Source organism: Rousettus aegyptiacus, unplaced genomic scaffold (genome assembly GCF_014176215.1).
Source record: "Rousettus aegyptiacus isolate mRouAeg1 unplaced genomic scaffold, mRouAeg1.p scaffold_m13_p_4, whole genome shotgun sequence".
NCBI classification, from domain to species: domain Eukaryota; kingdom Metazoa; phylum Chordata; class Mammalia; order Chiroptera; family Pteropodidae; genus Rousettus; species Rousettus aegyptiacus.
In genome coordinates this window covers 126,221,909-126,248,992 of record NW_023416307.1, presented here as the reverse complement: position 1 = coordinate 126,248,992, position 27,084 = coordinate 126,221,909, and the positions used below count along the sequence as shown (strand labels likewise).

Below are 27,084 nucleotides of genomic sequence, written 5' to 3'. Positions count from 1 at the left end.
TTCCCTAACAGCTAGCGATGTTGAGGATCTTTTCATATATTTGTTGGCCATTTGTATGTCCTCTAGGGACAAGTGTCTGTGCAGGTCCTCTGCCCATTTTTTGATTGGATCGTTTGATTTTTGGTGTTATTGAGTCATATGAGTTATTTGTATATTTTGGATATTAGGCCCTTATCGGAGGTATTGCTTGCAAATATATTTTCCCATTCTGATAGTTGTCTCATTACCTTGTTGACAGTTTCTTTTGCTAACCAGAAGCTTTTTAGTTTGATGTAGTCCCATTCATTTATTTTTGCTTTTACCTCTCTTGCTTAGAGGTCAAATTCACACAGTCCTCTTTTAAGTCCAAGGTCCCTGAGTTTAGTTTCAATGTTTTCTTCTATGCATTTTATTGTTTCAGGTCTTATATTTAGGTCCTGAATCCATTTTGAGTTAATTTTGGTGTGTGATGATAGACAGCAGTCTAGTTTCATTCTTTTGCAGGTGGCCTTCCAATTTTCCCAGCACCATTTATTGAAGAGGCTTTCCTTTCTCCACTGTATGTTTTTGGCTTTATAGTCGAAAATTATTTGCCCATATAAATATTGGTTCACTTCTGGACTCTTAATTCCATTCCACTGGTCCATGTGTCTGTTTTGCTGCCAATACTATGCTGTTTTGATTACTGTCAGTTTGTAGTATAATTTGAAATCAGGCAGAGTGATGCCTCCAGCCTCGTTCTTTTTTCTCAGGATGGCTTTGGCAATTCGAGGTCTTTTGTGCTTCCATACAAAGCTGATGATTTTTTTGTTCTATTTCTTTAAAAAATGCTGATGGAATTTTGATGGGGATTGCATTAAATCTGTATAATGCTTTAGGTAATAAGGTCATTTTAACTATATCGATTCTTCCAATACAAGAACACGAACTATCTTTCCGTTTCTTCATATCTTTGATTTCTTTTAATAGGGTCTCGTTTTCATTATATTCACATGTTTCGTTAAACTTATTCCTAGGTATTTTATTTTTATTACACTTGCAAAGGGATTTATTTTTTCTACTTCTTTTTCTGACACTTTGTTATATCAGAGTATGGGAACACTATGGACTTTTGAACATTGGTTTTCTATCCAGAGACTTTACTGTATTTGCTTATTGTTTCTAGTACTGTTCTTGTGGAGTCTTAAGGTTTTCTATATAGAGAATCATGTCATCCACAAATAGTGACAGTTTAACTTCTTTGTTTCCTATTCGAATGCCTTTTATATCTTTCTCTTGTCTAATTGCACTCATTAGGTCCTCCGATGTTATATTGAATAACAGTGGCAATAGTGGACAGCCTTGCCTTGTTCCTGATCTTGGAAGGTTTTTAGTTTTTCACTATTAAGCATAATGTTGGTAGAGGGTTTGACATATATGGCATTTATTGTGTTAAGGTACTTTCCTTCTGTACTGATTTTGTTAAGTGTTTTTATCATAAATGGATGCTGTATCTTGTCGAAGGCTTTTTCTGCATCTACCGATATGATTCCTATTTTTTAATTTGTCTATGTGCTGTATCACATTAATCGACTTGCATATGTTGAACCATCCCTGTGCCTTTGGGGGAAGCCCACTTGATTGTGGTATAAATTTTTTAATATGTTGCTGTATTCAGTTTGCTAGTATCTTATTTAGGATTTTTGCATCTGTGTTCATGAGAGAGATTGGTCTGTAGTTTTTTTGTGTGTTGTCTTTACCAGTTTTTGGTATCAGAGTAATATTGGCCTCATAAAATGAATTGGGAAGTATTGGCCTCCTCGATTTTTTTGAAGAATTTAAGGAGTATAAATATTAAATCTTCTTTGAATGTTGGGTAGAATTCGCTGGTGAAGCCATCTGTTCCTGGACTTTTACTTTTTGGTAGGCTTTTGATGATTGTTTCAATTCCATACTGCTGATTGGTCTATTTAGATTTTCCAGTTCTTCTTGATTCAGTCTAGGAAGACTGTAATTTTTAAAGTACTGGTCTATTTCTTCTAGGTTATTAAGTTTGGCACTATATACTTTTTCATGTTAATCTTGTATGCTTCTTTGTATTTCTGCAATGTCATAATTTTCCCCTTTTCATCCCTGATTTTGTTTGTGTCCTTTCTCTTTTTTCTTTAGTGAGTCGAGCCAGGATTTGTGAATTTTACTGACCTTCTCAAAGATCCAGCTCTTTGTTGCGTTTATTTTTTCTATCGTTTTTTGTTTTCAATTTCATTTATTTCTGCTCTAATATTGATTATTTCTTTCCTTCTGCCGACTTTAGGTTTCATTTGTTCTTCCTTTTCTAGTTTTTTAAAGATGAAGCATTAGGTTGTTTATTTGGGCTCATTCTTATTTTTGGAGGTAGGCCTGTAATGATAAGAACTTTTATAATTGCTTTTGCTGTGTCCCAAAAGTTTCTATATGTTGTACTATTATCATTGTTTCTATGTGTCAATCTTTTTATTTCTTCCCTGACCTAGTTATTTTTCAGTAGCATGTTTTTTAATCTCCATGTATTTGAGGTTCTTCCTGATTTCTTTTTGCAGTTGATCTCCAGTTTCAGAGCATTACGATCAGAGAATATAGTTGGTATGATTTCAACCCTCTTATATTTGTTGAGGCTATCTCTGTGTCCCAGTATGTGGTTGATCCTTGAGAATGTTCCATGTGTACTAGAGAAGAATGTATAAGTGGCTGTTTTGGGATGGAAGGCTCTGTAAATGTCAATTATGTCCAGCTGGTCTAATGTGTTATTTAAGGATGTTATTTCCTTAATGATTTTCTGTTTGGATGATCTGTCTGTATCTGACAGTGGGGTGTTTAGGTCCCCCTACGATTAGTGTTTTGGTCTGTTTCTCTTTAGTTTTGGGAGCATAGATATTAAAAAGTGTTATGCCTTCTTGATGCTTCATCATTATGAAGTGCCGCTCGGTATTTCTTTACATTTTTCATTTTGAAGTGTATTTCACCTGATATTAGTACCCCTACTCCCACTTTCCTCTGAATGCCATTTGCTTGAAATATCATTTTCCACCCTTTCACTTTGAGTCTATATTTGTCTTTGAAGCTGAGATGTGTCTCCCGAAGGCAGCACATGGTTGAGTTTTGTTTTTTGATCCACTCTGCAACTCCGTGCCTCTTTACTGGTGAGTGAGTTCAGTCCATTTACATTTAGAGAGATTATTGAAATATGGGGTCTTCTTATAGCCATTTTATCTTTTGCTTTCTGGTGACTCAGTGTTTCCATTGCTTCCTTGTCCTTGTGTTTCTGTTTTCTTTATTTTGGTTGGCTTTTTTGGGTTTTGCCTCTGGTTCTTCTTGTTTTATGTTATATACTTCATCTGAGTCTTTGGTTTTTGTTACCATTATGAATAAGTAAAGGATAGTTATACACACACACACACACACACAGTCGTCCATTTTCATTTTCTTCTGCTCTATTTCCCTTTGCAAATTTGGATCTTTGACTCCTCCCCTTTCCCGTCATTGTTATCTGTTTTCCCTATGTATGCTGACCATTCATTACTATCTTTCTATAGCAATTCTCTTATTATTATTTAAGCTTATAAAGGCCTGTTCTAAGTAGGTGTCCACCCCTCTGCTTCTATTTTCCTGATAGTCACTTTATTCCTAATTATGGTTTTTTTTGTTTTTGTCATTTTGTTTTAGGTGAGCCGACCCCTTTCAGTATTTCCTGTAGTGCAGGCTTCATAGTGGAGAATTCTCTTAATTTTTGTATGTCTGGAAAGGGCTTAATTTCTCCTTCATATCTAAAGAGGAGTGTAGCTGGATATATTATTCTATGCTGGTAGTCACTTTCACTTATAGTTTAAATATTTGATTCCATTCCTTTCTGGCTTGTAAGGTCTGTGCCGAGAAGCCTGAGGATAATCTAATGGGTTTTCCATTATAAGTTACCATTTTCTTCTCTCTGGGTACCCTGAGAATTCTGTCTTTGTCATTGATTTTTTGATAATTTTAATACAATGTGTCTTGGTCAGGGCCTTTTTGGGTTGAGGTAATTGGGTGTTCTGTTGATTTCTTGAATTCCAAGTTCTAGCTCCTTCCTTAGATTTGGGAAATTCTCATCAACTATTTGTCTGAAAATGCTTTCTAGTCCCTGTTCCTTTTCCTCGCCTTCAATAATGCCCATTATTCTTATGTTTCCTCTCCTGATAGTATTAGCTAGTTCTTGTATTTCTCTCTCATTATTTTTCATTCTTCGGTTTTTCTCTTCTTCCTTCTTAGATTTCTGTCTTCAATATCACTGATCCTTTCCTCCATTTGGTCAACTCTATTTCCCAAGCTTGCTATTTAATTTTTCAACTCTTGCAGTGTTTTTTTATCTCCAGATGTTTTATTTGGTTCTTTTTGAGAGTTTCAATCTCCTTGCTCTTGTTTATCTAGTTTTTTCAATTTCTGAGATTGTCGATATGAGTTGTTTTAGAAGTACCATTCTGAATTCTGTCGTTTAAGTTGCATATTTCTATGTCTGTAAGCATATTTTCTGGAGATTTTTCTTTCTTTCTGAGATGCCCTGTAACCTTGGTTGTTCATGGTACTTAATGTACCATTTCTCCACCTGGCTATTAATGGAAATATGTTCTGCTTTTTTTCCAGAAAGAATGTCTATTATATAAAGGTCTCTCTTTAGCTTGCTGCAAAGAAGGTGCTTTTCTTTTGGTTTCCAGTAGGTGGCATCTTAAGCCTCTTGGATCCCTGCTTTATCTAATGCCCTTTTAATTTTCTTGTAGATATTTATTCATGCTCACCATCCTCAGTTTCAGTCCCTGTCAGTGACAGTCTCAGCAGCATTTGCTCTGATTCCTCTGGGGCTCCGCGATGATCGGTCTTGTATGGTATGGCTTCTCTGCTTTCTGTCCTGATGACAGCCCTGCCGCCGATCGCGTGGAGCTCACAGAACTCCCAGGCAGGGCTGTTCAGGGAAATCACTGCACCTTCGCCCCTCCCCTTCCGCCTACAGGTAGCTCCAGCGGCTGCGAGAGGCAGCTTCTTTATTTCTCCCAGTCCACTGCCGGACATCCAGGTTTCTGACTGTTTCTGACCTTTGGTAGCTCTTATGAGCAGATCTCATGCTCCAACATGGTGTGCAGTTAAGGTGTTTTTTATTGAGTTTCAGATGTTCAGCTTATTGTTGTTTCAAGGAGAGAGATCTGGGGCCATCTCTCACTCCATGTTTCACAGAATCATCTTATTACCTTTTTAGTACTGAAATCTATTTTGTTTGATGTAAGTGCTGCTATGCCTGGTTTACTCTCAATGTCACTTGCTTGAAGTATCACCTGCCACCCCTTCACTTTGAGCTTGTGTTTGTCTTTGGAGATGAGTCTCCTGTGGGCAACATATAGTTGGGTCTTGTTTTTAAATCCAACCTACCACTCTGTGCCTTTTGATTGATGATTTCACTCCATTTACATTTAGGGTGATTACGGATATGAGCACTTAGAACAACCAGAAAGTAAAAGATAAAGTGGTTGTACTATCTCCATGGTTTCTTTTCCTTTGCATTTCTGTTTACTAGTATAGTTTTGTGGGTTTCTGATGTTTTCGTTTCCTCTTTTCTTTGTAGTTACCATTAGGTTTTTGTGAAAAAAACATTTTTTTCATACATACGATAGTCCTTTCCTCATTCACCTGTGCAAGTTCATTCCTTTTCCTCCTGCCTTTTTTTTTGTCATAAATTGTCCCTTTTTATGCTATGTATTCAAATACTCATTTTTTAAAAGCTGTACTTAAGTCCTCTGTGGACAGTGTCTAAGAACTAAACTAATGTATTCCTTCAAGAGCTACACTTTGAGTTCATCATTAAGAAAGGGTGTGGGAGAGAGAATTTATTCATTCTATTTACTGAACACTTTATGCCAGGCATCATTCTATTATTCTATAGCCACACAAGGAAGACACTTTGCAATCAGAGCTCTGACAAAATTATAAAAGGATATCAAAATTGCTATGTGGGAATGTATGACAAACCTAATTTGTTAGTAATTCACTCACAAAACTGTAAGATATGCCTGCATTATCTAGAGGGCAGACTTAGCAATTTCCACCCTAAAACTAAACCTAGCAGTCCAGACACCTCTTGTGAATACATGACCCACACCACACACATCATAAAGGGGAGAATCTTAAAAGCAGCAAGAAAAAAACACTTGTACAAGGGAGCCGCCATAAGAGTACGAGCAGATTTTTAGCAGAAACTTTGCTGGCAAGGCACAATATATTGAAAGAAAAAAAAAATACTTCGAATCAAAAATACTCTGTCTGGCAAAGGTATTTGTAGAAGACCTAAATTTTCCAGACAAGCACAAGCCAAAGGAAGTCATCGACACTAAACCAGTCTTACAAGAAATGTCAAAGAGACTTTATATGTTTTTTGTTACTAATTAGCACCCTGTCTTTTCAGTATAAAGTATAAATCTCAGTAATAAAGGCAAACATATATACAGGTAGATTAATCACTTATAAAACTAATATGAAAGTAAAAGACAATAACTAACTACAATAATTAAGGGATACACAAGACGAGATGTAAAATGTGGCATCAAAATCAAAACATGGGGCGAGAGTAAGCTAGATAGAGCTTTATAATGCAGACTTAAGTTATCAAAATAGACTGATATAAGTTGTTATATGTAAGCAAACGGTGACCACAAAGCAAAAACCTATAATAGGTACACAAATGATAAAGAGAAAGGAATCCAAGTATACCACTAAAGAAAATCAGCAAACCACAAAAGAATAGAGAAGGAACAGAGAGGAACTACAAGACAGCCAGAAAAAAAAAAAAATGGCAAGAAGTACATCCATATCAATGGAGTGGCTGAATGTATTTAAAGAAAAAAAAAACCATCTATATGCTGCCTACAAGAGATTCATTTGCAATGTAAGGACACACCGAGCCAAAGTGAAGGGATGGAAAAAGATGTTCCATGCAAATAGAAACCAAAAGCAAGCTAGTGTAGCTATGTTTATATCAGACAAAACAGACTTTAAAACAAAACAGACTTTAAAACAAAGACTGTAATAAGAGACAAAGAAGGTCATTACATGAGAAAGGGGTCAACCCACCAAGGGATTACAACATTTGTAACTATTTATGCATCCAACATAGGAACCCTGAAATATATAAAGGGAGAAATAAACAGCAATACAATAATAGTAGGGGACTTCAGTACCCCACTTTCATCAATGGATAAATCACCCAGAGTGAAAATCACTAAGGAAACACTGGTCTAAACAGATATATACAGAACATTCCGTCCAAAAGAAGCCAAATACACATTCTTAAGTGCACATGGAACATTCTCCAGGACAAATCATATGTTAGGCCACAAAATAAGTCAATAAATTTAGGAAGAGTCAAAATGCTGAGCATCTTCTCCAACCAAATGGCATAAAACCAGAAATCAAAAGCAAAAATACTGGGAAATTCACAGTTATGTGGGGATTAACCAACATGCCATTGAACAGCCAATAGATCAACAAAGAAATCAAAAGAAATTGGAAATGCAACATATCAAAACTTATGGGGTACAGCAAAAGCAGTTCTAAGAGGGAAGTACATAGTGATAAATCCCTATATCAGTAATTAAGAAAAATCACATCTCAAGAAATTAGAAAAAGATCAAAGCCTCAAGTAACAGAAGGAAATAAAAATCAGAGTGAAAAATAAATGAAATAGAGACTAAAAAGACAATTGAAAAAATAAGTGAAACTAAGAGCTGGTTCTTTGCAGAGGTAAATAAAGTTGATAAACCTTTAGCTAGACTCATCAAGATAAAAAAAGAGGACACAAATAAAATCAGAAAGAGGGACCATTAAAACTGATACTACAGAAATAGAAAAGATCATAAAAGACTACAATGAACAATTACATACCGACAGATTTGACAACCTAAAAGAAATGAATAAATTCCTAGACATGTACAACCCACCAAGGTAATTATAAAGAAACAGAAAACCTTAACAGACCCATTACTAGTAAGGAGATTCAATCAGTAATCAAAAACCTTTCAAACAAAAGTCCAGGACCAGACAACGTCACTGGTGAATTTTATCAAACATTCAAAGAATGAACTCCAATTCTTCTAGAATTCTTCCTAAAAATACAAGAGGAGAAAACACTTCCAAATATTTATAAGGTCAGCATGACCCCGATACCAAAACCAGACAAAGGCAACACAAGAAAAGTAAATTATAGGCCAATATCCCTGATGAACATAGATGCAAAACCCCTCAACAGTATATTAGCAAACCAAATTCAAGAATACATTAAAAGGATCAAGTGGGATTTAATTCCAGGGACGCAAAAATGGTTGAACATTTGCAAATTAATCAAGGTGATACACCACATTAACAAAATTAAGGATAAAAATATGATCATCTCAAATGCAGAAAAAGAACTTCACAAAATTTAACATCCATTCATGATAAAAACTCTACAAAGCTGGTATTCTCAATACAATAAAGGTATATATGACAAACCCATAACTAACATCATATTCAATGATGAAAAGATTAAAGCACTTCTAAAATCCAGAACAAGACTAAGTGTGGCCACTCTTGCCAATTTTATTCAACACAGCATCGAAAGTTCTAGCCAGAGCAATCAGACTAAATAAACAGATAAATGGCATCCAAATTGGAAAGTAAAATTGTTACTATTTGCAGATGATATGATTTTATATATAGACAACCCTAAAGATTTCACCAAAAAAAATTGTTAGAATTGACAAATTCAGTAAATTATAGGATACAAAATCAATATGAAAAAATGTTACATTTCTATATACTAAAAATGAACTATCAGAAAAGAGCAATTAAGAATACCATTTACAATTAATTACATTAGAAAGAATAAAATACCTAGGAATAAATTTAACCAAGGAGGTAAAAGACCTGTATATTGAAAACTATGTAAGACATTAAAGAAAGAAACTGAAGGCGGCACAAATAAATGGAAAGATAGTTCATGCTCATGAATTGAACTAATAATGTTAAAATGTTCATACTACCCAAAGCAATCTATGGATTCAATGCAATCCCTGTCAAAATCCCAATGACATATTTCACAGAAATGGAACAAACATTCATAAAATTTGCATAAAACCATTAAATGTCCAAAACAATCTTGAAAAAAATCCTGGAGCATCACACTCCCCAATTTCAAACTATATTACAAAGCTACAGTAATCAAACATATAGCACTGGCATAAAAGCAGACACATAGATCAATGGAAGCAAATAGAGAGCCCAGAAATAAATCCACACATGTGTAGTCAATTCATTTACAGAAAAGGGACCAAGAATTTACAATGAGAAAAAGACAGGCTTTTAATAAATGGTGTTGGGAAAACTGGACCACTGTCTTAGACCATATATAAAAATTAATTTGAAATGGATTAAAACTTCAAGACATGAAACCATAAACTCCTAGAAGAAAACATAGGCAGTAAGCTCCTTGATATTGGTCTTGGTGATGATATTTTGGATTTGATACCAAAAGCAAAGGCAACAAAAGCAAAAATAAACAAGTGGAACTATATAAAACTAAAAAGCTTCTGGCACAGCAAAAGAAACCAAAAAAATGAACAGGCAACCTTATAGACTGGGAGAAAATAATTGCAAATCATCCAAAATATATGAAGAACTCATACAACTCAATAGCACAAACTCAAACAATCCACTACAAAATGGACAGAGGATCCAAATTTTTTTTCCAAAAAAGGTATACAGATGACCAATGGGTACATGAAAAGGTGCTCAACATCACTAATCATCAGGAAAATGCAAATCAAAGCAATAAGATCACCTCTGACCTGTCAGAATGGCTATTATATAAATTAAATGAATAAATAAATGAATGAATAAATAACAATTTGGCAAGGATGTGGATTGTTGGCGGTAATGTAAACTGATGCAGCCACTATGGAAAACAGCATGGAGGGTCTTCAAAAACTTAGAACTACCATATGATCCAGAATTTCTACTTCTGGGTGTTTATTCAAAGAAAATGAAAAGACTAATTCGAAAAGATAAATGCACCCTTATGTTTGCCACAGCATTATTTACAATTGCCAGGACATGGAAACAACCTAAATATCTCTCAATGGATGAATGAAGAAAGAAAATATGGTGTGTACACACACACACACACACACACACACACGCGCGTGAATACTATTCATCCATGAAAAAGAAGGAAATCCTACCATTTTCAACAACATTGATAGACCTTGAGGGCATTATGCTAAGTGAAATAACTCAGACAGAAAAAGATAATTACCATATAATCTCATGGAATCTAAAAAAAAAAAAAATGATCTCATGGGTATAGAGAACAGACTGATGGTTGCCTGAGGTGGGGGTGAGTGAAATGGGTGAAGAGAGTCAAAAAGTACAAAGTTCTAGGTATGAATAAGTCATGGGGATACAATGTGCAACATGGCGACTGTAGTTAATAATACTGTATAACTGCAGTCCCTAAACCCTGGGCTGCAGACGGACATCAGTCTGTGACCTATTAGCAACTGGGCCGTACAGCAGGAGATGAGTGGTGGGCCAGCGAGAGAAGCTTCATCTGTATTTGAAGCCGACCCCCAGCGCTAGCATTACCACCTCAGCTCTACCTCAGATCATCAGGCATTTGATTCTCATAGGCGCACCAGTCCCTGATGCCAAAAAGTTTGGGGACCACACATTTGAAAGCTAGGAGAGTGGATCTTGAAAGTTCATCCAAGAAGAAAAAAAATTTTGTAACTATGTATGGCGATGGATATTAACTAGACTTATGTGATCGTTTTCAATATATTTGAATATTGAATCATGTTGTATACCTGAAAGTAAAGTTGTGTCACTTATATAGCTCAAGAGATTTTTAAAAACTCTAGTAGTTTAGAGCCCTCTTGTTGAGTATGTGACAGAGTCTTACTCCATAGGCATAAGTGGGAAGAGGCCACTATTTTGCATGCAACTCCAGCAAACTTAACTACTCAGCATCCTAGGCCTCAGCTGGTAAGAAAAAACAACTTAGGGGTTGATGTGGTCCTGTGAGCAGGCACTGTTCAGAGAAGGGGCAACTGAAAGAGTGGCAGCCAAGGCAGAGTCAGAGAAAGCAAGCAGCAAACCATAAACCACAGTAGCACTTCTCAGGCAAACAGCCTCTTGACACTTCCAGGGTTTGTGAATAACACAGGACAGCAATAAGGTATAATAATGATGCACTGAGTATCTGCTATGATCCTATACTGTTCTACATGCTCCTTTATAATCATCTATATCTATTTTTAAAGAAAACGGATGAAATACTTTAGATTTTCAACAGAAATGATGAAAATATGTGAATCTGATTTCCTGAATTTTGCTTCTTGAAAGGTTTGAATTTTTTGTTCCCATGGAAGAAGTGAAGAAGAGGTCACTAGATGTTGCAGTGAAAAACAGTAGGCCACTTGGCTCAAACAGAAGGAAGGAGCTAGGAAAAGTAAGTACAAGAAGGACTCTTGGTACTGTCCCTCCTAGCACTCTAGCTGGAGTTCATTGGTAGAACACACTCTTGTAGAAATTCTCATGGCATTATCTGGCTGTTACCAGAACTGACTTAAAGGAGGGTATAACCTAATTGGGAGGTTTTTGGGTTGTGTGTGTTGTTTTTAATATTCTTGAAACTAAAGAATATGGATATATAAATTAATGTGATAACTCCTATTTTAACAATCTTGTGAATGTCCAAATTCATTATTGCACAAGTATTTGAACATCTATGGAATTAAATATTGTTTTGATAAATACAGCATTATGTGTTGTGAAGCTTGGATCTCATTACATCAATATTTTTGTGGTGATGGGATTTTACTTAACGTAGAGGAACTACAATCTTCAGATGCCAAGGAAAAACAAAAAAGAATGATACTTTTATAATACTTTGTAGCTGTTGTATTTTTAATCAACATATTCTTATACTCATCTTTTTAAAGCCCACTACTATGAAGTAGGTGATATTATCCCCATTTTTACAGTTGAGGCAATCATGGTGTCTTGCTTAAAATTGGAAATCAGTTAATGAGGAAAGGCAAGTTGTTCTCTCTTTCTGTAACATAAATAAATTCTTGAAGTATAAATCCAAACAGGAATTCACCTTTTCCCAGGGCACTGAGGTCAGTGTCTGTACTGTCCTTCTGGAGAGGTTCCATGTTGAAAGTCAAAAGGAAAAAGAGCCTCTCCAAAATCCAAGGAGGCCCTTTTAAAGATCAATTCCATTTATCCCAGTATGTTTCCATTTAATGCAGTTTTTTGGAAGAGAACTGACTATTTGTGATTGCTTAGGTATTGATTGACTTATCAAAAGAAGATCTGATTATGGGCTTCTCACACTGGTAAGTAAGCCTTTTCATTTTATCAAGTTATCTGCTAGTTAAGACATTGTCTCCAAAGTTTTTCTCTTTTCAATACATTTCAACTCCTTTGGTCCTCAGGAAGGGAGACTGTTTACCACCGTTACTTAAGGCTTTACTGCCTGCAGGTCTCACCTAAAGGATCTCTGTAAGCTCCATCCTCAACTATGGCCTACTTACAGAGAGATGGGCTCTGCTGGTCCCACACAGGCCCAGGCAGGCTAGACTGTCCTGATGCTGCCACAACATACACTCAATACTAACATAAGTCCAAACTCAACTGTCTTTCAGGTATGAGCTGACTCCAGATGGACAGCCCAGAAGTTGATGAGCTGCAATATCACCTTTATATTAAAATATGTACATATGTATATTTTGTAATTTAAATCAGAAAAGCTTTTTGAAAATATAAATATATACATTTTTGTGTGAAATTTAACTGCATGACTGGATAGTATTAGGAAGAAGTAAACATGTAAAAACAAATACTATTCTCTCTTGGTTGGATTATTCAAATACCAAAAGAAATAGGAATTCATGCCTAATAAATTATCAGAACCTCAGTGGTGATTTTTCACTTTTGGTAGGTAATTACAGACCATCTGACTTAGGACTTGCCTAAACGTATGCGTCAAAAGTGTCCTGTCTCAGACATAAGGAATAAGGAAAGTCTGTTCCTGGAGCAGCTACCGGTATTCCTGGGCAGTGACTGACCAAGGGAAGAGGCCACCTTAATGGGACTAAAACTCCAAAACTAAGCTAGCACTACCTAAGTCCTTCTGGTACTTCTCTGCCTGGGATTTTGTTCCTGTATCTGAATTTAAACTAAAATGTACTTTTCTGATGGCAACAACATTACAGTGCTATACTTAAATAGTCCAGTGTGGGCTGGCCTAGGACCAAACTCCAGCATGTGGTATTATTTATTTCCATAGGAAAATGCAAGCCAAGTTCCAAACCCAGGTCTACGTCTGCATTCCCATGCAGAGCACTGGAGACTGCTGCAGAGTGTCAGTGCCAGAGAGGAATAGGGCCTTTCTGTGTCTCTTTCAGACAGGTTTGGGAGGTTGGCTCCACTTTTCTAAGAGGCAGCTCGTTCACTTAAATAACATGTAAAAAGCAAACTACGTAAATAGTATATTTAAATGAGTGCCTCTTTTGCATTTCTAACTTTATAAAACCAAATATTCTCATCCTCTCTGACGTTTGTAGAGCTTTTATCAAGGTCGCATCCTCTTTTGTCTTACCCACTTGGGCAATATCCCCTTGCCATCAGTTTCCTGTCCCCATCATTGCCTTCACTGCAGCTTTTCTGAAGAATGGTAACATCTTAAAACAAAGGTTTACTTTGTTCTCTCAGTTATAAATTATATATGATTTCTTGTTTACTATAAGATTAAAGCCTACTCCTTAATTTGCCTTTTAGAACTAACACAATCTGGTCTCCAGTTTTTTGCTTCTTTATGTGCAGATGCTCTATTCCAGAATACTCCAAATAGTATATTCTACCTACTCAAATCCTACTCACCTCTTAAAGCCTGTCTCAAGCCCACCACCTCCAGTCCACAGAGAAGTGGCCTCTCCCCATTACCTATTACATTACTGTCAATACTATGCATTTTCAACAATTCCCTGTCTTGTAACATTTAATTTTTTTTTTAAATGTTTATTAGCTACTAAGGTCACATGCTGAGCAACTACTTATATTGTGTTTGGTATTTAAAGTTTCTGTTTACACTCTGACTGAACTCTAAGCTACTTGAACTGATTTTCACCCCCATTCAAGACTATGCTAAGTGCATGATAGATGTGTAATAAAATTTGTTTCTACCAAGATTTCTATTTTGAATGACAAATTTTCCTAATAAAATGGAGAACCAATGCCTGTCCTATCTACCTCACAATGGCATTGAAATGTTCACTAGACAAGTGATTTGAAAATGGTAAAGCACCTGAAATTTAGGACCCCCTAACACTACTGATCAAGACAGCAGACAAGTGAAAACCTATCTTTCCTTTTCCAAACACATAGAAAACCTAGTTAAACCATGCACATTTATTTTAAACATGGTTGATATAAAAGTAACAGGTCAGGTTCCTGGTGATAGTCCAAAGAGGAAATCTAAAGCAGTGTACAGGAACTGAAGGGGTGTTTAAGTGTTGAGGGAACCAGAATTTTAGCAAACACCAGACAGGAGGGGCAAGAAGCCTGAAAAATTGTGTCTTCAGTAAAACACTTTGGCTGCCAATGGGTGAAAACAATCAGCTAATCTCCACTACAAGAGGCATGGGGTCTTAAGTTACACACAATTGATTCAGTGTGTAAATCCCCAAGCTTTGAAACTAATGTGAAAACTGGTTTACAACTAGGAACCATGTGAAGCGCTGTCAGAAGCAACCACAGGACTGGCCCTTAGGGCTGCCATGCCCATCGCCATCTAGGGCACATGTGGGACCACTGCAGCAGATAATTCCCACTAAAGGGAAGCTCAGCGGCAAAAATTATAAAACAATTTAAAAATATGAAGCACATGGGAATGTCGAACAAAAACTGCCAGTAGATGTATTTCGGCAAGAAAGAAAATGTAACAAACGGTAAGGCAGAAGTGACATGTGAGAACAGCAGAGAGTGAAGAAATCAGTAAAATATGTTGGTAAACCAAAAAGTTTTGCAAAACTGGGTTCAAAAACACAGAGGCACTAAAATGCTAGTACAAATAGCTAAGAAGGGCTATGAGGCTGATTTCAGAGAAAAGTTAGTGTTCGAGCCCTTGTCTTACTTAAGAAACTAAAGATAGTCTTATATTTTAAAAATAAATTATTAATAACTTACTAGTTTATCACCTCTCAGCTCCAAATCAACCCTTCTTTCCCTGCTTTGATACTGGAGATACCACAGACTCGTGTCCTTTGCCAGGATACTGGATATTATGCCTTGTCAATAAAGCACTGAAGAGACTGCAAGGCCAGAGCAAAAAAAGGATTTTTCATTCTCCCACTGTGTGCTGTTTTCCATGGCAGGTGGTCATCGGTCCTATGGGGGCTGCTCTTGGTCCCTAAGCACCCCTCACGGTTTACCCTTGTCTCATACTCTTGGGCTCTGCTACCCATAACACTATGGCCTGATTTATGGTCTAGCACCAGCCAGAACCCTCTGGCAAGTTTCTTTGCCACAAGTAGGCTGCCTGTTCCTACGGCAACCAAACCACTCTTCGAAAGTTGAAACCTCAGCCTGGTGGGAATGTGTTCTTCTAAATTTCTAAGTTCCTTTCTTGTTCACTCTTCTTAACCCTGGGGGTAGTATCTGCTTTATGAAGTTGCTTCTCTGTACCCCTTCTCTATACTTCTTTTATCCTCTTTTAGTAGTTAACTATTTTTTACTAGTTAGCAATTCCTGTTTTAAATTTTTCCTGTTTGGCTACCTGTGCAATGTGGTTTTCGTCTCATGAATGGACCCTGACTCACAAAGTATATATTAAAAAATTTAAGATAACCAAGAAAATGTAGTAACAATAGAAAAATCAATAGAGCTGAAATATAAAACTTCTAAATCTGTAGTGGAGAACAAAAGAAAAATCAACTCCCCCTAAAAATAGGAAGGAAAAAACCCAAAAATATGAATAGAAAATATGAAAGATAGTCAAAAGACCTCTAACAATATTTGTAATCATAATAAACCCACTATTAAAACCCAGAATGTCAAATTCCATGAAAAAAAATAAGTATGCTATTTATAAGAGGTCCACTTCGAACACATGTAAGTACTGAAAAATAAAAGGATGAAAAAGATAGACATATATATGCCCCCAAGGATAGTTTAGCTGTTTATAGTAATGGTAGCAAACATCATACTGAATGGTGAAACAGTAAAAGACTTCCTCTTAAAATTGGGAACAAGGGCTGCTTTCTATGTCTACTCCTCCTCAGCACTACATTGCATTCTGTATAGTAGGGCAAGAAAAAAACAGGCATATCTGACCAAAATTGTTATTATATGCAGATGATATGATCATAAGCATTAAAATCTAAAATAATTTAAAGATGAATTGCTAGAATTAGAAAGTTTTCAGGCAAGGTTGCTGCATACAAAGTATTTAAAAATCCATTGTAGTTCTCTATTCTTGCAACAGTTAGAAAATGAAAAATTTAAAGGTAACATAAATGTGTAAAAGATAAATTATGATTATACCCAACAATAATTTTTATGGAAAAATTATAAAATTTTATTAAGAAATGTTAAAGCAAACCTAACCAAATGGGGAGTTATACCATATTGGGGGTTGGAATACCTAACAGTACAGATTCGATTTTCTCCACTGACCCTATGTTCAATGAAAGCTCAGTAAAAATCCCAATAGGGTGGGGTGGGGGTGTGCGCATGCATGCACATGAGCGCATAAGTAACTTGATAAGCAGACTCAGTGTACAAGGAAATACAGAGGGTGAGAAGCCTTAGACTGAATACCAAGGTTTATTTCAAAGTTACAGTAACAAAGACAGTGTGGTACTAGTGCAGGGAGAGATAGCTGGATCAAAAAAACAAAACAAAACAAAACAAACAAAAAAAACCCCAGGAAAAACAGCCCAGAAACAAACTCCTTCACACATAACACATATGTGGTCAATTTATGACAGAGGTAGCACTGTGAGCAGACAGGAAAGGACAGATTTTTTTAAATAAATTATGCTGAAACAATTGGGTCCATGAGAGAAAATATAAAGATTCTTCACTCACACCTCATTCAATAATCAAACAACTCCAGGTCAGAATCAATGTGAAAGGCAAAACTATTCAGTTCTAACATAATAGAAGAGAATAATGTTACAACTTGTGACTAAGGAAAGATTTGATAAGATACAAAGAGCACTAACTATACAGGAAAAGACCATGCATTGCTACATTTAATTAGATTCTGTTTATAAAAAGAAACCATAAGAAGAGGGCAAGAAGACAGAATGAAAAACTACATTTACGACACATACAATTGTCAAATGGCTCATGTCCAGGATATATAAATATCTCTTACAAATCGATAGGGAAAGACAGTCCAATAGAAAAATGATCCAAAGATACATAAAAGCACTTCAAAAAAATACAAATGACTAATAAACAAAGAAAAAGGTGCTTAACTTCATTAAAAATCAGGGGAAAAAAATCTTAAAACCATAATAATAACTCTATACTACACTGGCAAAAATAAAAAATTTGACCAAGATTTGGTTAGGATGTAGAAAAGTAAGAACTCTCATGCATATGAGAGTATAAATTGGTATAACCACTTTGGAAAATAGTTTGTCATTTCCTTCTAAAGTTGGGGATACATATTGCCTATTAGTCTCCACACTGTACAATCCCAGAGGCTCCATTCACATCTATAGAATGGATGTGAATGTCTATAGAAAGGGTAGTACCGCCATTTGTATAGTACATAGTCTCTGTGGCTGCATACAGATGTGTTTTCCCCTAGGTCCCAGAAATTCTTAGATATTAATTCCAGAAAACTTGTACACAAGTGTACAAGGATACAAGAATTTTATAGCAGCAGTTCACAATAGCCACTACTCAAGCGTCAATTGCCAGGAGAATAGACAAATGGATTGTGGAATATTCATAGAGGACTACTAGACAGCAATGAAAACAAATTACCTGGACTTACACACAACGACATGGATGAATAGTACAAAAACAATCTGGACCAAAAGAAGGAACATTTATAAGAATATACACAATATAATTCCATTTTTATAAAATTTAAAAACAGGTAAAACTCAGCTATCTTGGCTTAGGCATACACACTAAAGTGGCAAAACTATTTTTAAAAAACAAGGAAGTGATTAACAAAGTCCAGCTAATGGTTATCTTTTGGGAAGGGACATAATGGTGGGTAGGAAAGGTCTTTTGGAGGGCTAGTGATGTTCTATTTCTTGGTTGTTGCATGGGTGTTCACTTTATGATCATTAATTATACTCAGCATTTATGGTTTTTACCGTTTTTAGCTTATGTGTTATATTTTACAAAAGTTCAGTGAAGTAAATGAAAAATAAAGGAAAATTAGCCACCAACTATTAATTAAAAGGACAACACTCATTCAAGGTGAAAAGCATGAGTAACAATAAAGAGATATTAATCAAGAGGATATTATCAACTATGAATTTATAAGTACTTATAAAATAGCCTCAAATATATTTAAAAATTTGACAAATTCACAGCAATTTCAGTATTTCCCAAACTAACAAATCAAGCAGATAAAAAGACTGACAGAAATAAAGTAGATTTAAAAAACATAATAGCTACATATATCTACACACACACACACACACATACACACACACACACACACACACACACTATACAGCTGCTATGGCTGCATACAAAAGTGTTTTCCCCTAGGATCCAGCAATTCTTGGATATTGATTCTAGAAAACTTGCACACTAGTATACTAGGATGCATACAGAAGAATGTTCATAGCAGCAGTTTACAATAGCTAAGAACTACAAACAATCCATATGTATATATATATAGGATTACACTTATTTTAAAGTACATGTGGAACAGGTATAAAATTCATCTCACAAGAAGTCTCAACAAATTTCAGACTCAATACCCAATAGACCTTATTCTCTAACTACAAGGCAATAAAATTAGAATTAAAGACAATAAAAAGACAACCTAAGCGGCTCTACATATTTTCTCCTAAACTTCCACTTTTAACCAGAACAGACTAATAGAAATCGAATTTACCTATCCACTTATACCAACCAAGATCAAAACAAAAGGACAAAGTACATGAAACATATACACTGCACATCAGGTATATGTCCACACAAAGATCCGAACATGAATGTTCATAGCAGTTTCATTTGCAGTAATAGTCAAAATCAGGAAAAAAAAGAAAACACATTTCCATCAACAGGTAAATGGATAAACAAATTGTGGTATATTCGTACAATGGAATATTAAACAACAATAAAAAGGAATGAACTGTTAACGCCAACATGCGAAAATCTCAAAATAATTATGCTGAGTGAAAGAGAACACATTGTATGATTCCATTTATAAAAATCCCATCAAATGCCAACTTACCTATAGTGATGAAAGGCAGATCATTTGTTGCCTAAGGACGGGAGGGAGTGGAGAGGGATCACCAAGGGCAAACAGATAACTTTTGGAGTGACAGGTATAATTATTTTGATCATGGTGATGGTTTCACAGATGTGTATGTATATCAGAACTCAGAACTCATCAAACTATATACTATAAATATGTACAGTTTATTATGTCAATTATACAATAATAAAATTGTTTTAAAAATCAAGAGCTAAACATATTGCAGGGCTCCAATTACTTTTTAAGTGATTAAAATTAGATAAAAGTAGGTCTAACAGAGAGGGCTTAATATTCTTTTTGCTAGTGGCACTATCACTCCTAGGTCTCTGAGGAAGAGTCTGAAAAATCTGTTTTAAACTAAGAGTTAACCACAAGTTCTTAAATTAGCTGACAAAAATTAGATTGACAATTTTTAAATAACATTTCTTCCTTTCAAATACTGTTAGATTTTCAAACTGTTTTGTAATTTCTTAGAGTAACCTAATCAACTCAGAGTATTTACATTATTAAATATACAATTTTTTCCCCAATCCTCAAAGACACAAGTTCTTTCACAAGTTGTGGTCTAGTGTTTGGAAATGTAATTGCAGGCTAACATAACAAAAAATTTCAAATCTAGAAAGAATCTAAGATATTATGTCTAATCCCTAAGGTCACAATACCAATGATCTAGATGCTTATCTACTGATATTTACTCTTGCCATTCCACTATGCTGCTTTCTGGAAATTCTTCACAATACTCTACATGACAAAACAAGAAAAACTGAGAAGTCTTCCTTGGTTTACTACTGGAGGGGGAGCGCAGGGAAATGGTGGAGAACAGCAGCAATCCAAAGTGGCTTGCACTCATAGATGTGAGGCAGAACACTAGTTCTTTAAGAAAATCAAACTGAATTTTGAGAATAGGGAATAAGTAGAAGCCAGCAAGAGAAGTACTCTTATGTAAGATGCAGCAAGGGTGAACCCGCTGCCCAAGGAGGACTCAGCCTAGTAAAAGAATATGACTCATTATTTGTGAATAATATGAATAAGTCACCGAGGACACATATGTTTGGAAAGTCTTCATAAAATTTTTATTCAAGATTTCACGCCCTTATAAAAAGTACATTACATCAAGACTGTAAAACAACCTTTTTTATGAGAGACTTCTATTTACTCTATATGACCTAATTCATTTTCTACCCTAACACAAGATAAAACATTTTCTCCTTTGTTTTCTTCCTCCTGCTTTGAAAGGACAAGAGCCATGAGAGATATCGTAATAGAATGTGTCATTTTCTTGCCAGAGAAGCAATAGCTTCCTACTGGCTGAACTTAAAAAAGAGCCATTGGCATTCCTTGGTCCCAGAACCAGAAAGATCACTAAACCCTGAATTTAAACACAAACTTTCTATTACTTGCAATCTCTCTCCCTTTGTCTTTTATTCGCACACTACGCTTTAAAACAATCTTAAAATTTAAGCACTCAAAAAGTTGCTTAAGAAATGATTGAAGGATCTAAAGCTAAATCACTACTTAACAACTGTTTTCTATATCAGAATCTCAAAGTTAATAAAAATTATATGAATGGAGGACCCAATAATAAGAAGGGGATGAATTGTGAAAGAAAATACATTTTATAACCCTTGTCTCAAAGTAAGATCAATCCTATAAAATAGAATGTTAAGAATGCAATTTACACAGTAAAAATGATTTGATTTGTTTTCAGTATGAAAGTACTTTTAATTTCTTTACTGCAGGTACAATGGCATCCAAGTCATCAATTTCTGTAATAAAAAAAAAAAAGGAATAAAAGAGTAGCTTTATCGAGTGATTGGCTCAGATGAAATTAGAATCTCTATGCAAAGGCAAACTTCAAATGCAAAAGCAACAACACTGGTGCTTTCATGCACATGAAATTTTTCTCCAATAGTGGTGATAAGAGTATCACTAATTCAGACAGATGCTTCGCAGGGCATCTTGTTTGTAAAAGCTACTACATACCTACAAGCATCCACTGACTCTACTGACTCTGGTATTAATCTCATTAGCAGTATGCTCTTATTAACAGATCCTACTGGCCGCATTTAAGATATTATGTTATTGCCTCTTTAAATCTATATAATTACATGGGTGAGGCTACATGGTAAATGTCAGGTACAGGCTGTCTCTCTTTTGGGTCCCTGAGGACTTAGGGGTTTCTCTGCATGAAACATAATCCTATCCCTTATTCTCTTGAAAAAGATTTCTCATTAGTAGGATCACTTAGGTCTGCCTTTTAAGATGAAGCATATCTACGTAAAAAAAGATGTGAACCTTCCCAAAGTACAAATTTCAGAGGCAATGTATTATACAGCTTAGCTTGCTCCAGCTTTCTAGATAAAACAGGTCAGGTTTTTCTCTGCCAATTTCTTTCTCAATCTGATTTTTCTCTTCCTAATCAACCTATGTTTGAACTCACTGTCTGAAATCTCCTGGCTACTGAGGAAGCAAGGTCCTTTCTCTCATCTAGACTACAGCGCTACTTAAGGTAAGCCCCAGTGGCAGATTCTCACCACTTTTTCTAGATTATTCTGCTAAGCCACTGTTCATAAACTCATTTCCTTCCTATAAAACATGCTCCCTTGGATTCAACCTTTCTCCCCTCGAGTTTATTTGGATGTTGGTTGTTCCTCCTTTAGTCTAAACACGTGACCATACTGTTTAAGCTCCTGACTTCAGTCAGAATACTCGTGTGGATCCACAAATACACAATAGAGAATTAGGTTCACACCTTACATCGTGGTAAGGTACAAAATTAAGTTATTCCCTGACCCCCATTCTGAAATCACACCTGTTTTCTTGCTAAATGAGAAATTCACCTCATAAATGAACCTCACAAAGAAGGATCTTGGCTGATAAGAGAATTTTCTCAGCCTATATTGGAAAGTCCTTCTCTATATCTGGTACTCAGTATACCACACTGTAGGTCTAGATGCTTAATATGACATCTAATAATAACAAAAAGTCACATTTGCCAAAAACGGTTTTAACTTTCCCATTGTTAAATATATTTAACACCAGAATTTCAACTGACCAAAATGCAGAATTCATCTGCAGGGAGACTTGGCTTCTTGAAGCAAAAGATCTCACATGAACCATGCTCACAATCTGAGAAGAAGTTTCTACAGAAGGATGCTGAAATAAGTGTTACCAGTACACCTATTAAAATGTTTATTAATGAGAATTTCACTGTTTAATTGCTACCCCAAAACAAGTAAAATGATATTTTTCTATGAAATGAAGCTCTTTAGTATACAAGGCAACACAATTTGATCTACAATTTGATGTTTCATCTTAAGTTTAACTTTCAAATTACATTTTCCCTTGCCATAATCTTTTCAAACATATGAACATGCCTAAAGCACGCTCATTGTCTCCCTTACTTCCATGGTCTATATAAAACTGGCCATAAAACTTCCCTTATGCCACTAGGCTATATATACTAGTCAGATACATCTTTCATTTATTTATCTTCTCACCAAATTTTAATTTACTCATTCCCTGATCTTCTACTAAACCTCATTTCCTTCTAATTTAATTTCCTATGTCAAAGAGCCATTCTTAAAAAAAAAAAAAAATTCAAACAAGCTACATAGAAAAATTAGTGAATAAATAATTTTAAATTTCAAAAAATGTTAATAATAAGATAAATTATTTTCACAGCCACATATAATCACACATAAAATAAAAGACTTAGGTCTCTATTTTGCCTACGATTTCTAAGCAAATTACATTTCTCCCTTTAAGAGATATTACTACTAACAAAGCTCTCAATCTGACAAAACATATAAATGTATCTCTTCTACAGATTTATAAATTTATCTTCCTTTCTACAGATGTCTACTTTACTTATCACCTGAGTAGAAAATTCAATTTGTATATTTACAAAACACAGTAGGTAGGTACTATCTTTAAAAAGGAAGAGGAGGAGGAGGATGAGAAAGAAAAAAACCTTCCAAGATCATAAATTCTACCAAGATTTCTCATTAGACAATGACAGAGTCAGGGTCTAGCCAGAGTTATGCCATTTTTCATCTTAAGGTCCCAGAACAAAGGCAGCCCCTAGCTCCTTTAAAGGACATGTGCTTCTCTATTCTGTAGACTAATCCCAAACGTCTCTAACTGCAAGTAAGAAGTGTGTTTCCAAAACTGTTAGTGGTTTCCAGACACTTTCTACAAACAGTCTAAGTAAAAACACTAATCCAATGACTAAAGAATATTCTTCCTTTAAACCCACTGACATCTTAAGACTTGAAAGACTTAAGACTTAACCACCAGCAACAGATATCTTACCTAAGATGTCAAGTAGATCATTAGTAAATGCCTGAAATGCTGGAAAAAATTCCTCATGTTCTTCCAATTTGATGATAATGCTTTTAAAAAAAAAATGCACAGTTTACACTGAATTTCTAAATTAAGGTTCTTGCATCTGATTGAAAATAGAACATTTTCAAAATGGAAAGAAATTGTCCTAAGTTTAATATAAACTTGATGATAATTTACTGTAATCCTGCCCTTTTAAACTTTGTTTATCCAATATCATTTTTCTAAAAAAATCTTATTATTGGCATAGATATCTGTTCTCAGGTTAAATTAATACAACATTTCTAATATGGGAAACTTCTCGTTTAGCTTAAGGATTCTGAAGAGATCATAGTTTTATAACATATTCAAAACTAACTGGCTTTTATATCCAGTATTCTATAAGTACTAGTAGTCAGTTAAACTGTGGAAAAGGGAAAAAGACCAACAATGAGATATAAGTTCCTTTTAAAAGCTTCGAGTATCAGAAAGCTCAAATGTCAGATTAGGTAAGGGTTCTTCTTAGAAAACTTGCATAACATACAGAATAGGCGGCATATGCGTGTGTTTCCCTTAGAAGATTTTATCTTCTAATCAAATAATATACTGTTAGTGATTATTCAGTGGTCCATGGTAGTGTACTAAAAATAGGACTTGTTTATACATTATAAACTCACAAGAAGTTGCTAACAAGGTTTGAATTTCTCCATATATAATTTCCCCCAGAGAACAGGCCTATAGCAATGAGGCTGGAGTCCTGACCCCACTCTATGTAAATTTATAGACCCTACGAACTATTTTTATCTTGAAAATACTTGGCATTCTCTCCATCCTTAAGGTGTGAGATTATTTTAGATTGTCAAGTTATTTAAAAGATGCTATTCCAAACAGGAATGATAAATAACTTATGAAGTTTTGAAAGTCTTTAATTTCACCACTCCAAGCATTATGGATGATACCTTGCAAACTTTTTAAATAAATACCTTTGGAGGTCTTCAGGTCCCAATACCCGCTTAACCTGTTCATTCATATCTTCATTAATCAGCCTACACAATTTTCCAACTGTGCTCACCAGCACACACAATGAGGTTGAACTATCTGCAAAAGAGAAATGAAAAGATAAGACATTTTAAAAGAGAAATTTCTAAATTAAACACTTTATGCTTAAGTTATCTTAAATTTTTTACCTACTTTTTGTTGATTTATTAGGAATAATTCTTAAATGGGGACCAAAAGTAACCAAGGGTCATCACCTAATTCCAAGAGTTCTTGGAGGTTTCTCACAGCATTGTTCATTTCTCCAAGTCTTATATAAACTTCAGTCATTCGGGGATAGACTCCATTTAAAGAAGGCACATCAAATAATTTTTGGAAGTGAGAAACAATAGCTTGCAAAGTTTGAAAGTTTGGCATATTGCTGTCCTGTCCAAAAGAGAGAGAGAAAAAGATAGTTCACATATCTTAAAATAATCCCAAATCTTTAAAACTCAAAAAAATAAAATAAAAAATAAAGAAATAGAATCCTACTAGAATATCAACATGCATATTGTTATCAATTTTTAAAATAAGAATACATTAAAATGTGAACATTTACATAAGTATTACCTTTTCTTTATTTTCAACTTCTTCTAACATGGTATCTACTATAAACAACAGATCTTCAACTTTAATACCTTCATTTTCATCCTGCTTCTTTAAATTATGCCAAGGCACCAGTTCTGCAGAAAGTATTTTCAAGGACTTATACAAATCCTTTATAACAGAGGAAATGACATGGTATTATTGATTTAAAAAGTTTTCATAATAATGCTAATAAAATATAATTATGTTTTAATTAAAAAAAAATACCAGGTTTTATGTTAGGGTTTAATAAATATATTAACCATCATCTACTTAAAAAAAAAAACCAAACCATTACCAGTTTAGGAAAAGGTCTGCTAAATTAGTTTTCTCTGGGTAAATATATATTATATAAAACATTATATATTGATTATCTAGAATCTGGATGCTGTAATTACATGTTATTTACTATTAGTGTGTTATTTAAGTAATTATTTTAAATTATTGATGGATAAAAAATAAGCTTGCCCTTGAATTTTTTTAATAAGAGACTTAAAATATAATTCACATAGCATAAAATTCGTCCTTGTTAATGTGTACAATTCAGTAGTCAAATATATTTACAGAGATGTGCAACCATCACCATTATCTAATTCCAGAACATTGTCTTCAGCCTCATAAAAACCTGTATCCACTCATAGTCAACCCCCATTTTTCATTGCCCCCAGCTCCTGGGTAACTACTAATCTACTTTCTGTTTCTCTGGATTTGCTTATTCTAAGCATTTCACATAAAATGGAATCATACAATAAGTGGCCTTTCATGACTGGCCCCTTTCACTTAGAATAATGTTTTCCAGATTTATCCATGTTATAGCATGTATCTCCAGGCAGGTTTTTAATTTGAAAAGATAGCTAAGTTAATTCTATTTAGTCTTCATGATAGCCTAGTTTTCTTGGCCTAGATATGTTGTCTTAATCTATTTCTGTGCATAAGGGGCAAAGCTACTAAAAGTTTAGAACTCTTAAGACTGGCCAATTGATAAACAAATATTTACTGAGCATATACATGTACATACAACAGTATTTGGCCCTTTAGAACAGTGCTGTCCAAAAAACATGTTATGTCAGTCACAGTCATTTTAAATTGTCTAGTAACCACATCTAGAAAAGTAAAAAGAAACAGGTGACATTACCTTTACTGACATTTTATTTAACCCAAACTTCCAAAATATTATCATTTAATACTTAATATTTTAATTATTTTTTTCATATCAAGTCTTGTAAATCTTATAAGTCTTGTATTTTATACTTACAGCACATCTCAATTGGGACTAGCCACATTTCAAGTGCTCAAAAGCTACATGTGGCTAGTGGGTACATATTTATTAGACAGTGCCACTCTAGAATACAGAAAAGTACACAGGAAATCTTTCGCCCTCCATTTATTTGACACTCCAACTAATGCCCAGACCTCACACATTGATATCTTTAACCTTTCATTTGGTAAGAAGACAATTATCTATTTTAGCAATTCGAGGCAATATATTCAGTGTCAAATGAATGTTTTAAACAGTAAGTGCCACCAGAATTTGAAAAAAAAAGTCAAGATGTCCAGCATAATGGTACCTTCATTAACTAACCCTCCATCAACAAGGAGTAATCATAAAGAAATGGTATATGGTAAAA

General features: G+C 34.8%; 2 protein-coding genes across 16 annotated transcripts in view; one reads left to right on the top strand and one right to left on the bottom strand.

Annotated features, from left to right (window-relative positions):
- The window catches only part of ESYT3 (extended synaptotagmin 3), a 56,866-nt gene extending 42,802 nt beyond the window's left edge, over positions 1 to 14,064 (top strand). For 6 of the 9 annotated variants that reach the window (XM_016151182.2, XM_016151180.2, XM_016151188.2 and 3 more), the window contains exons 21-23: positions 11,389 to 11,494; positions 12,337 to 12,386; positions 12,696 to 14,064. In XM_016151182.2, coding sequence (XP_016006668.2) covers positions 11,389 to 11,494; positions 12,337 to 12,386; positions 12,696 to 12,732 — 193 coding nt within the window. In that variant the 3' untranslated portion in view covers positions 12,733 to 14,064. Of the gene's footprint in view, positions 1 to 11,388; positions 11,498 to 12,336; positions 12,387 to 12,695 lie in introns of those variants that run through there. The other 3 variants (XM_016151183.2, XR_001597651.2, XM_016151184.2) reach the window with 3 other exon arrangements.
- A 6,499-nt stretch (positions 14,065 to 20,563) lies between these two features.
- CEP70 (centrosomal protein 70) overlaps positions 20,564 to 27,084 on the bottom strand; it is a 62,846-nt gene continuing 56,325 nt past the window's right edge. For 5 of the 7 annotated variants that reach the window (XM_036219320.1, XM_016151194.2, XM_016151198.2 and 2 more), the window contains 5 exons: positions 25,442 to 25,588; positions 25,090 to 25,258; positions 24,820 to 24,934; positions 23,828 to 23,907; positions 20,564 to 21,279 (listed from right to left, as the gene is read on the bottom strand). In XM_036219320.1, coding sequence (XP_036075213.1) covers positions 21,218 to 21,279; positions 23,828 to 23,907; positions 24,820 to 24,934; positions 25,090 to 25,258; positions 25,442 to 25,588 — 573 coding nt within the window. In that variant the 3' untranslated portion in view covers positions 20,564 to 21,217. Of the gene's footprint in view, positions 21,280 to 23,827; positions 23,908 to 24,819; positions 24,935 to 25,023; positions 25,259 to 25,441; positions 25,589 to 27,084 lie in introns of those variants that run through there. The other 2 variants (XM_036219322.1, XM_036219321.1) reach the window with 2 other exon arrangements.